The 11,562-nt window shown below is 40.7% G+C and overlaps 1 protein-coding gene across 1 annotated transcript; it reads right to left on the bottom strand.

Moving 5' to 3' along the window:
- Positions 1 to 222: 222 nt before the first annotated feature.
- Positions 223 to 8,660, bottom strand: nr1d2a (nuclear receptor subfamily 1, group D, member 2a). Its single transcript, XM_008430991.3, has 8 exons — positions 8,356 to 8,660; positions 6,347 to 6,559; positions 5,550 to 5,638; positions 5,317 to 5,461; positions 3,903 to 4,567; positions 3,634 to 3,819; positions 2,418 to 2,628; positions 223 to 1,333 (listed from the first exon to the last, which is right to left on the bottom strand). The coding sequence occupies exons 1-8, from the start codon at positions 8,384 to 8,386 to the stop codon at positions 1,134 to 1,136; spliced, it is 1,740 nt and encodes a 579-aa protein (XP_008429213.1). The 5' UTR covers positions 8,387 to 8,660; the 3' UTR covers positions 223 to 1,133.
- Between the last annotated feature and the right edge of the window lie 2,902 nt (positions 8,661 to 11,562).

The following is an 11,562-nucleotide window of genomic DNA, read 5'->3' as shown; positions in this document are numbered from 1 at the left end:
GTCATTATTTACTGAATGACTCTTCATGACAGTGCTGTAAGATATTTGCACTAGAAACTAGACAAATATTCTTGGTGAGATTTTGTTTTTTGCAGTGCATTTGTTGAAGATAACTCGGTTTTTTCTTTCCTCCATCGGATCACTTGGACATTTAGCTCCACCTGCTGGAGAACAAAACTCACTGCAGCTAGACAAACTTAAAAAAAGACACTTAACAAAAACTATTTCACATATTTTTATTTATACTATATTATATATTTATAGTCTATTTTCATAAGATATTTATATATATATATTTCACATAAATGTTTTTGTATAACTATTTACAGATGGCAGTGTTGCCAGTAGCTGATATTTCAACATAGTGAATGAGGAAAAACTGGTCAAAGTTCAGTGCTATGCTGAAAAACAGTTTGATAAAAAAAAAAAAAAGAGAGAGAATCAGGAAGTGGGAAAATGGCAAAACATTTACATGATGCAGCACACTTCACCTTCTGCTCCAAAACCTGTGCAAACGTAGTGTTTTTGCTTTTCCTGCAGAAATGACCAGGCTGTGCCCACGTAAACAATATTAAATAAGACAAAACAGGAAAGATGCGACGCTATGTACACGGAAACAAGGAGCTGATCGACATGACGGGAAAGATCCAGATTAATATTTAGAATCAAGTACAGCCATGCATTTAGCGGTGAGCACACATTCGGCGATGCATCTGCTGCAGCGTTTCACCACACAGAATAAACTATTGGACCCGACAAACGTGTAAGATACAGTATATAATGTCTCCCACATTCACCCGATCAGAAATACACTTTGGAATTAATGGCTTTCGGAGGAAACGGATGTAAAAAAGAAAAACTGCATTGCATTATTTTATCTTATTTTTTTTATAGTACTTTTAAAAGTAAAAATACATCCAACTAAAACCCTCCAACACACACGTGCATTTGTGTGTCTGTGTGCAACGTGCAAATGTCTTCCATAAATACAGTAAACTTTATGTTCTCTCTTCAGACCCCCAGAGTAAAAAAACGACTTCATCCATTCCAGACAAACGCGGCTGAGTTGGTCGGGGGTCAAGGGTCAGGTCCAGGTGGAGGGTCAACAAATCGTCCGTCATTATAGGAAGTCTTCATGGATGCACTTTGAATGACAGCAGTTCCTCAGAGTGCATGTTGTTGAGCGAACGCAGCTCGGGAAGCTTTAGCAGGAGCTTGGTGAAGGTGGTGGCGGATTCGTCGCCGTGGTTCTGCATCACCAGGGTCCTCAGAGCCCAGATCAGTTTGTCCTGCAGGGCCTCCACAGAGTTCAAGTCCTGGATGCCCGATCGATCTGAACCACAAATAAAGAGACGACGTTAAAACTCCTGAAGGAAACGTTTTGATTTGAACGTGCAGAAAATACGGATGCAAGTTATCGATTAATGAGTTAATCTGAAGTTGATGTTTGATTGACAAAAAAAAAGAAAAAACGTTTTCTTTTGTGTCAAGATGGCCGACTGTCTTTCCATAACATAACTAAGTTTTTCACATGCTGATTTAAAAATATAATTTTAAGGTTATTTTGTCAGCTGTAATTAGCTGTCACAATAACAAATTTGTCCCAGAAGTTATTTCTATAAATGATAATGTTTTGAGACCATTTTCAAATAATGTAATGGTAACGGCATAATGATGCATCAATAAACTTTAAATTCTAATGAACATTTACCGCTGGAACTGGAAGGCATTTTAAATATCCAAAATTAGTCAACAAATAAAATGAATTATGAAGTCTGGAAACAAAACTGTTCTTTAAAAATGAGCTAGTTGAGAACAAAACAGAAAAATTATAAATTATTAATCCATCATTCTATTAGTTTTTTTGTAACTGTATTAAATATTCACTGAATTAACAAAAAATTGTGGTTTTGCCCCATTTTACATACTTATATTTCTGAATAGAAAAATAAAAGATGAAAAGAATAAAACATTTAACACATAATTCCCTGCCATCAATAGAGAGATGTTCATATGTAAATATTGTCTGTGGAAAGTTAAAACTTTGCTCCATGAAGTGCATTAACTCCGTTCGTATTGCCGCCATCATGTTTAAATGCTCCGTCATGCAGTTCGGCTGAATGAACGACATTAATTCAAAAATAAATGACAATTTAAGGAGCTTGTCGAGTGTTTGTTTTTCAAAACATTACGGCATAAATTGCATTCCACACCGGACTGTTTCAGCCGTTTCCCTCCCTGAATCAACTGTCTCCGCTTAAAGATGACCAGCGGCGCCCTCTGCTGGATGGCAGCCTAACTACAATACTAAAAGCGGCCGTTATAATCCATAGAGTGGAGCTCATTTCCATCTAAACCATTAATCGACCATAAATCGCATCCCTAGCAGAAAACAGTGATGAATGTTGGGATCTTACCGGCTGAGACGAGCACCACAGCGGTGAAGAGGCTCATTTCCTCCTCATTTAGTCGAAGAGCCGCCAGCTTCTCGCTGAACTCGCACATTGAGTTGAGCAGCTCGCCGGCGCCCAGCGACCTCAGCGTGTCGAGGCTGTAGCGTTTGCCGCTCAGAAAGGTGACCGTCCGTTCGGCCATGTTGAACAGGGAAGCGAAGCGGACCATCAGCACCTGAATATCAGGAATAAACATTTTAAATGACCAGATCTCCCTTTTTCCTCAGCTTTCTAAGCTTAGCTGTAAAATCTACTTCAGTTATGAACTTCAAAATATTTGTCTTAATTCTATGAAACCAACCCCAGATGACTAGATGGAAATAAAATTTGACATGTATAAAATGGAACAAAATAACAAACCTTGTCAATCACAGGAACAATTTACAGATTATTGTGGCAAAGTTGGGTAGACTATATTAAACTCAGAAGATCTGATTTTATTTTTAGGGGTGAAGCTTGATAAAAACATCCCTAGTAATCCACTCCCTTACAGTAGATACACATATTATGTTTGCAGTTTTCTTGTTATGCATGCATTTGTATTTTTTTCTTTTAAATTATTCTATTTTGTATTTTAAATGTAGTGGTTTTATTTATCATGATGTGTCTATTTTGAAATTGGCACAGGGCTGCAACTAACAATTATATTAGTAATAGATTATTCTGTCGGATATTCTATACATTTTTCTTTTATCTATACCTTTAAAGGGCAAATAAACAACTTGATTTCTTCTTTAAATACTAAAGTAAACATTTTATTATCTAAAATGCGATCATATAGTGTTCTTTTAGTGAATCTGAACTGGGTGAAGCTAACACAATGTCACTTGAATAGTTTTTGTTAAAACATATTTGCAGACAAAGGTGTTTTTTTTATCTTGAATACAAAATGTTTTTTACAGTTTTAGCTCAATCACTGTTCTCAATATGTTGCTTTTAAAGCAAATAGCATTTTTTTCTTCTGTATGCTCCAGTTATTCCAATAATCGATTAATACGATTCATGATCCTTCGTTTCAGCTCTAACTGGCATTATGATATTGTGAATATGTTTGTAAAATTTGCTTTTTTGGGGATTATTAAAGATGTACAAAAAGCCTCAGGGAGGAAACATGACCCGAGCGCACAGCCCTGTGGAACTTCAAGATGAGCAGAAACATAGAGCCCGGTTGGCTTCTCACCTCAAACGTTCCAGCCTTCAGCAGGCTCACTTGGTCGTGCTCTGAGAGGTCACGGAAACCCGGGATCCTCTTGGCGAACTCCACGACCTCCCGCACAGCGGGGGTGAAGCTCAGGGAAAACTCCTCCCAGATCTCCTGACTCGGCTTGTTGGGGTCTACGTACGGAGAGGTGTTCATCGGGCAAACCTTTCGAGAGCAAAGAACAGAGAGCGTGAAGCAGATGTTTCCAAGTTTATGAGTTTATGTGTATTTATTGGGGGATTACTCACCAGATATGCTCGACTTTTCATGCAGCCGTTTGGTCCGTTGTAGCTAAAGGCATTCTGGGTGTAACGTTCTTCCTGCCTGTGGTTTTCCACGGATGGATTGCATTCGAGCTGCTGCTGGTACGCCGCCCTCTCCTCCCTGTAGGCAGAGTTGGAGTACGGACAGCTCTGGTATCCTCCCACAGCTGGATTGTCGTTCCAGCAGCTCGAGGTGTCCTGCTGCTCCTCCATGCGGCCGCCGCAATCCGTACTGGACGGCGGCGAGGTGTGGCCCTGCGACTGGGACCTCTGCTGGGAAAACGTGAAGGCGTCTTGGTGCTGCCCGTTCATCGTGACGGCACCCTCATCCTCGCTGCTGTCAGACCCGCAGGAAGATGCAGAACTGGAGTTGGTGTCCATGGAAACCACAGACTCCGAGTCCTGAGGATATCGCGGGGAGGACGGGTTGGAACACGATGGAGAGTCGGAAGTAGAGGAGGAGGCGGAGGAAGAAGAAGACGACGACGAAGAGGAGCTGGTGTCGCTGCTGATTGCCTCTATGGGTAGCGGCGGCGGGCTTTGGTCGTCGTGCAGCATGCCATTCTTGCTCATCATGTTGTTCATGGCGTTCTGCATCTCCAGCAGCATCCTCTGCTTCTCTCTTTTAGGGATGCGTCCAAATCTAACAGCTGGGAGTAAAAACATACAAAAAATTGATCAGTTTGAGGACACAAAACCAGTTCTCGTAATAAACTGGAGCCTGATTTCTGGTTCTTTCTTAGCTCCACCTCTGAGCTGAGTCAGAGAGACTAGTAACCAATCAGAGCTTTAATAACTGGTTCTGGTTCGTTGGTCGAGAGAGTCCAGTTTGTAGGTGAAAGCGTGAATGCGTAGTCAAACTTTGACGGGGACCAAAAGAGCAAACTCTTTTCTGCCTAAAAACCTCGGTCTCAGTTCGATTCAAGTGAACTCTGGTGTGGTTTGAATGCGTATGTGAATGCAAGCGGACCGGAGACCGCTCCAAAAGCAGGAAGTGGAAACAATGCAAGGTATTCTGGGTAAATACAACCAAAACAAACACACAAGTCTAGCACTACCGGGAGAAATGGCTCATGGCTCGAAGACAAAAGAGAAGTAAATATAACTGCTAAAATCATTTTTATTTACATTTGCAAGGGAGGAAATTACCATTATGTCTTCTGCTGAGGTTTTTGTGTCAATTACCTCAGTGGTTCTTGGTGCAGCGCCACCACAGGCGAGAAGATGAACAGGTTTTAAATTACTTTGGCTCATTTAACACAATGCAGCATGAAAGCGAACCGCACCAGCTGAAAATGTAACGTTGCCATTTTGTTCCCCAGCCGAACCCAGCCTCCTACTGAACCCATTTTGGTGGAAAAAAATACAGCTAAATGTAGAAAACCTTCCAGATGCTCACCATCTTTGGACATGCCGACAGCCAAGCACTTCTTGAAGCGGCACTGCTGACAGCGGTTCCTGTTGATCCGCATGATGGTGCAGTTCTCCATCTTCAGACACTTCTTATACTGGATGTTCTGCTGAATGCTTCTCCTGAAGAAGCCCTGAACGACCAGACCAGCATCAACAGTGTGAGCGTGTGCAGCGACAGCGATATAAACTCAAACTATAAAGAGTTAATTCGTTACCCACCTTGCAGCCTTCGCAGGCGTGGACGCCGTAGTGGAAACCCGACGCCACGTCGCCGCAGACCTTGCACAGCAGCACCATGCCGTTGATTTCTGCAAACACAAAAATGAAGGATTCATAAATTTCAATCACTTTTCAAGCATTTTTAAATTTTCAAACTCTTCCAGCTCCACACATTGGGAGATAAAAATGATACAAATGAACAAAAAACTAAAGTTTCCATTCACTTTTATATGAAATAATTTATTACTGATCATGTTTGATGATAGTATTCTATATTCTACAGCAGGGACAAAGTCAACTGAAATATAAACACATTTTATGTTTTGAAACATTTTTCACACACCCTACACATTACTATAAATAAACACTATAGTAACAAAAAAATCCCCCAATTTAAATAACACTGTTTAACATATAAAACATATAATTAAGTTATTGAGCCATTATGAATAGTAAATAGTATACTGAAAGAATCCAAACAAATTGTGTTGAGATAAATTACCTTCCTGCTCAAATTAAATACTTAGACACTATACAAAAAAAAAGTTTGTGTCTGGTATGGTATGAAAATATCTAGTTTCAACTGTAAATAACTCCTTGCCAATTTTGGCTTTTTAATCAAATGTTAAATTCTACTTTATTACAAAACCATGCGGATTGAATGTGAAGCACTTTTAAGGACTTTATAGGGAAATCAAGCACCTTCCAAACCTTGAATTCTTAATTTTCAAGGATTTCAGGCACCAGTTGGAACCCTGAAAATGGCCGGAGTGTGCAACATGTTCCCTAGATCTTACTCGTTATGCTGCTTTTTGCAGACGCAGAGGAGCGGCCGGTCTTCTCCGCACCAGAACCGCGTTTTGCCGGTGGAGCGATGTCCACCACCATGCCGACGGCCCGGCTCGGCAACGAGGGCCGGGAAGCTGGCGGGGACGACGACATGGGGCTGCTGCTCATACGGGACTCAGGTGAAGAGCCCAAACTGGATGAAATGTAAGCTATAACTCCTCCTGTGGAATAAAAAAAAAAAGAAGAATCAGAGCATGCACTTTGACCAAAAACCACCTAACAGGTTTATATTTAACCACAAAGTTTTCCAACTCGGGGTAGTAACTCACTCAGTGCTTCATATAAACAAACTGTTCATAGAAAGTAGCTCCGCCTGTTTCACACACACAGGCAAGGCAGCGTGTATTTGGACATGTGTGTTGCTGTTTGCTGGTTGGTTTGGGTTTGACCTGCTTTATCACCTCCTGTGCTGGTTGGATAACACGGTTACATAACACGGCCGGGTCTCTGTGCTACGGGAGCGTGCTCCGCCAGACGGGGTCACTGAAGCACCAGGGCAACACTCGTGGAAACCAAATGTTGCGCGAGGAAACACGCTCCCCTGTTACGCAACTCTGTGTTTGGGTGGGTTTCATCAGCACTCCTCTTCTGGACAACAGTAGGCCATTTTAAAAAGTTTGTTTCACTTTGGAAAACTGAATGTTTCACTTGATTTTGACTTTCAAAGTGTAATAAAACTAGTTTTTGGCACTTCAATGGACAGAATAAGCCATAGGACAAATAACTGGGTCAAAAATAGGTAATGATGTATTTAAAATCAAACTAAGTTGGAAAACTCTCATTAACGCCAACTTTAAAATCCAATTTGGCTGACATGTGCATTAAACATAGCTGGTTTGTATGACGAGATGGATTCAACTGATCGAGAATAACTGGTTTTCTGGTATGCAATAGGAAACTGGGTAAGCCAAATGAAAAAATGGAATAAATGGAGCACAAAATGTTTTAAAAAATATGGGGGAAAAATGAAGCAAAACCAGTAGTTTGACCAAAATGATTGTAGCTATAACTATTCTCTCACTAGTTAAGCTTAATAAAAAGTGTTTTTCTCCAACTCTACTGTGATGTGAATGAATATTAAACTCGTACATTTTAAGTAAATGAACAGTTCTGAACTGAATCAGTGTGTCGTCACTTCCAAGAAGCTGAATCATAAAGTTTTTACAGGAAAACTACCATGAAAGATGATTTTCTTCTCTTAGAAAAACACGGGTGACATTTCTTTTTAGAGGCCACGGCAGACTGATTATCTAACCTCAACCATGACTGTTCTCTGTCACGGCCCACCCACACGTGGGCCTGTCATGAATTTCAGCAGAAGCACAATGCAGGGGGAAAAAAAAGGACGTAGAAAAAAATCTGGGTCAGCCGCGTGTTTGTTGCTCCACTGTCTCACGTGTACAGAGCTGCAGAGGAGCGCGAATGCATTATGCAATAGTGTACGTCACGTAGCGCGTTCCAGCCAATGGGAACAGGAATTCGCCGCGGAGTGGAACGCCCCTCAGCCAATCAGAGCCCGGCTTTTAAAGAGCATGTACACACGGGCACATGGCTCGGCTACGCTGGCCATGTGAGCGGGACCGGGGAAGTGGAACACTGTTGTTGTGTCAAATGGAAACACGGCAGCGCCGCTCTGACACTCCTAACCCCGATTTAAAAACGCCAACAAAGGCTGAAAAATACGTTTAGATCGCCTCTCTGAACACAGGGTCAAACAGTAAAACTTCTATTTAGAATATTTCTAGAGTCTCGATAGTAAACAAGCTGTCCCCGATTCAGTTTAAACACTTTTAAAAGACTCAAAGAAGTTATTTCCCCACTAATCAAAGACGCCTAAAAGTAGGGCAAACTATTTAATATTGAATTAACATGATGTTACAACATTGCAGCAAGTCTGCACAGTGCAGGCAAATTGATCATTTTAACTTAATAATGGCATAAAACATAATCTTCTTACCAGGTTTGGCTGTTCCGAAGTCCTCTGGCATCACTGCTGGAGGAAATAAACTAAATCCAAACTGTCAGAGGAAAAACACCGAGCTGAGAGACGGATCCTAACCGAACACCAGGCTTCTTTTTCTGGGATAACTGTGCACCGCTGAGCCGATGACTCATGAAAAGAGCGATGCTTCCAGGGCTTTTCTACGTCCTGACTGAGAGCCGGTCTCCGTGTGCTGCTGCAGGAAGTCCCCCCTCTTTTTGTGTGTGAGACTGCGGGTTAGTGGAGAGAACTAAATGTTCTCAATAGTGGGGCCCCGCCTTCTCCGGCCGGCCGCTGGAGTCACTTTAACCCAGTGACACACTTTCAGGACACCTGAGGGGCGGAGCCAAGCGGGTCCGCGGCGTAACACGAGGATGGAAACGTGGTGGTCACGTTGCAGAGCACAACGTGAAGCCCTGACAGCGTGAGGCCGTTGGTTGATAGATATATTTAACTTAATGATGACTCTAGTTGTTCTGCCAAGGGTCAGACATGAATGCAGTCTACAAACTCTTGTTTTCAAAAAGTTTTCGTGTAGTACCCTCTCAAGAGTCACTTTATTCTTGTTTTTTTTTTTAAGTCAACTGACTTGAAATCACAAGCTGATTGTGCTTGTAAGCTGTCAGTGCTGCAAAAAGTGGGTATGCATTATATGCGACGCATAGGGGCGCCCTGCTAGAGGGGGCGCCGAACAAGGGCGGAATTAAAATGTATTTCTAGTCAACATTTTCTGTATTTTGCACGAGTATTGCAGCCATTTTAAGAAAAAAAAGAAATTACAAGAATAAACTCATAAAATGAAGAATATTACAAAAATAAACTTGTACAAGAATAAAGTCATTTTATGAAAATAAAGTTGTGCAAGAATAACGTTGAAAATAAAGTCATAGTATTACCACAATAAAGTCATAATATTAGAGAATAGAACAGAGAATTCGCACATAGACTTCTAACAAAAAAAGTGAAACTGATTTTTGTCATTTCGCCTCTGGAAGTCCCCAAACTCCCACAACAATCAGGCACAACCTGCACGAAATGAGGTCAACAGACTACGTTACACTGACAGCTGCAGCGTTTAATCAGTGCCAGAAGTGAGAATAACCAAAATATGAAGACCTTCTGAACCATAGTCACTGTTATCATTTTAAAATGTTGAATTAAAGGTTAAGCTTTATATTGGACCATAAGTACCGCATTTTGTGAAACATGCCACATAGAAAGTGTTAAATGAATCATGAAAAGTGGAACATGTCACCTCTGACCTCATGGCAGCTCAGTTTACGTAGATAGAAACTTTTGCTCATTTTCTTGTTGGTCAACAGTAAAACAACAACAAAAAACTCAACACAAAATCCATTAATATTACACTACATCACAAGCAACAAATAATTGAGCTTTAAAATTCAAAATGTGTGAAAACGGCAGCAGGCTGTTTGTCCAGTCAGTTGTATAATTTTGGTGAGGCCGCCATGACGCTTGCAGCCTTGGTGTGTTTTCACACCTGACAGTTTGGTAGATTCTGTTGGGTTTGTGAGCAGAACTGAAACGGTTCGCTTTTACACTGAACCAAAACCTTCGAAAAACCTGTTCCTGTCTCGCCTGTGGGGGCGCTGCACCAAGAACTGCTGAAGGAAACAATATAAAATCTCTGAAGAAGACAGTGACCAAACACGTCCTTCTTTGCAAAATGTAAACAAAAATGGAGTAGCGCCAGATTTTAGTGGTTGTAGGACTTCTGTCTTTGGGAAAAGATCTCAAGACATTTCTCTTGCATGTGCTAGACTGGCACATCTGTTTTGGTCATATTTACCCAGAATGCTCTGCGCTGTGGTCCACTTTCTGCTTTTGGAGTGATATTGGATCTGCTTGGCGTTCACATGTGCATTCAAACTGAGCCAGAGTTCACTTCAACTGAATTTAACATTTAGTTTCTGCTGTATTATTGGTAAATGTCATGACGCCACTGTAGATGGAAAAAAAACCCCAGGAAGAGTAAGTTCCTGCCCAAACGTTTTTTTAGAAAATTTCTGAAGAAAACAAAAGTAATTTCTGAGACTGTATTAGTTGATAATTTGCTAGAAAAAACTCAGAAATTTTCAGATTAATGACAAAGATTTTCAAGAAAAAAACATGAAAATTTCTGAGTTTGAAAAGTCAAAAAGTTGCTAGAAAACCACCCCAGAAAATTTTAGATTAATCTCAGGAATTTTCTAGAAAAAATATGGAAATTTCTGAGTTTGAAAAGTCAAAAAGGTTAGACTGAAATTTTCAAGTTTTTTTTCTAGAAAATTTGTGAGATTAATCTCAGAATTTCTGAGTTGTTTTCCAGCACATTTTTGACTTTGGAGCTCAGAAATGTCCATGTTTTTTCTAGAAAATGTGAGATTGTTGCCGAATTTGTTTTTCTTTCTACAATGACCCCAATATAGTGTTGTAGAATGTACTATTTGTCTTAAAACAAAAATGTATAAATATATTAATGTCAAATATAACATTTTATTGGATCTGTCACATCTGCACTGATATACTATAATTTTTTTGTAATTTACTTTAATGTATAAACTTAAAACCACGCCAGCTGCTTCAGGTATTTCCTCCACCAGCAGCAGAAAGTTGTGAACGTGACTCGCTAAGAGAGTCACGTTCGCTGTCTTAGTCCACCCAGCTCTTATTTACTTTAGAGAAATCCAAAGTTCTGATCGGACAACAAAGCGTCTCATCGAACCCATCTGGTTTAATCTCTGCACAACAGACGAACACGTGTTGATAGATTGACGAGATTCAGCGACTAACATCACATGTAGTAACATCTGATCAGCAGGACAACCACATCTGAAGCTCTCCATGAATCATTAACAAATACTCCCATTGACCTGGAGTTTCTTTTTATCACGTTGGGAATTTGATGCATGCCTGTGGTAATAAAACAAGTTAACTGTTAACTTTATCCACTCTCATGTTTCCAAACAATATTTCCATAAATGGCTCCTCTCCAAAAATAAAACAAACCTTACTAGAAACCGGTTTGAAATCTGTTTGTGCTAAGAGCAGGAAAGTGTTTTAATTCCCAGGTTGAGCTGCTGGCGGGCGTTCAGACCTCAGAGGGAGTGATTCACTCTTGGCAGGGCGTAGCACCAGCCACACATCACGTACTCCATCTGAGAGCTGAACATATTTTCAGAG

Source organism: Poecilia reticulata, chromosome 16 (genome assembly GCF_904066995.2).
Source record: "Poecilia reticulata chromosome 16, P_reticulata-male-v2, whole genome shotgun sequence".
Classification (NCBI taxonomy): Eukaryota; Metazoa; Chordata; class Actinopteri; order Cyprinodontiformes; family Poeciliidae; genus Poecilia; species Poecilia reticulata.
The sequence above is the reverse complement of the archived record's forward strand: the minus strand, read 5'-3'. Positions and strand labels throughout refer to the sequence as shown.